This window comes from Aplysia californica, unplaced genomic scaffold, assembly GCF_000002075.1.
Source record: "Aplysia californica isolate F4 #8 unplaced genomic scaffold, AplCal3.0 scaffold00911, whole genome shotgun sequence".
NCBI lineage: Eukaryota > Metazoa > Mollusca > Gastropoda > Aplysiida > Aplysiidae > Aplysia > Aplysia californica.
The window spans coordinates 7,063-8,018 of NW_004798181.1; the positions used below are offsets into that span (position 1 = coordinate 7,063).

At 42.3% G+C, this 956-nt stretch overlaps 1 protein-coding gene across 1 annotated transcript in view; it reads left to right on the plus strand.

Moving 5' to 3' along the window:
• LOC106013451 (carbohydrate sulfotransferase 4) overlaps window positions 1–704 on the plus strand; it is a gene marked incomplete at its 5' end in the record, with an annotated part of 6,677 nt that extends 5,973 nt beyond the window's left edge. Inside the window, 1 exon segment of the mRNA XM_013089257.2 lies at window positions 29–704. Coding sequence (XP_012944711.1) covers window positions 29–357 — 329 coding nt within the window.
• Between the last annotated feature and the right edge of the window lie 252 nt (window positions 705–956).

The following is a 956-nucleotide window of genomic DNA, read 5'->3' on the forward strand; positions in this document are numbered from 1 at the left end:
CAAAAAAAAAAACCCCTTTCAGATCGTCTGCGAACCCTACGCTATGAGGACCTCGCCACAGCACCAGTCCGCACCACCAAAGCTATCTACGAGTTTGCGGGAATTCCCTGGATGCCAAAATTAGAGTCACGTCTGAGGTCAGAAACAGACTCCCAAAAACCATACAAGATCGCGTCAAGATGGAGGAGAAAAATCACACACAAACAAATGAAATCTGTGCAAGATGTGTGTGGGGAGATGATGACTATTTTTGGCTACAACCATTTCTATAGCAACGACCATCTGAGGGATATGCAGCAGCCATCTTGGACGAAAAGTTACAGTGAACAATTTCGTAAATTTCATGTTGAAAGTTGATTGAAGGAATCTTCTTCTTCTTCTTTTTCTTCTTCTCCTCCTCCTCATCTTCTTCTTCTTCTTCTCCTCCTCCTCATCTTCTTCTTCTTCTTCTCCTCCTCTTCTTCTTCTTCTTCTCGATCGCATCACATTTAAAGTCCGGTACCTATCATAATCAACATTGCGGAGTGGACAGGGAAATCCTTCGCCCAACCCAAACCCGGGCGCTCTCAAAGAAAACAACACGAAAAGTGGAGGCCCCTGACGAGCTTCTCTATTATACAGCGCCCCTCCTACGATCTTCGTGGATTATGGGATCAGTAAGCAGCAGCAATCTATCATAATGATATTAAATTATAATTATAGCCCACTGAGCCTTCCTGATCAGTTCTTTAGTCGGCTTGTCTGTCCCCATGGTTTTATGCACCCCGCATAATTTAGCAAAATTTGATAATTTTTGTGCATAATTTCTCATTTTCCTTTCTCATCCTTTGATGAAATTGACAGAATCGCATAATTTCACATTTTTTTGGCTCAGTTTGCATAATTTCAGAATTTTTCTTGCATAAAACGACGAGGAACGGCTTGTACAGCTTCTCTTGTGGACCCTTTTGACTTCG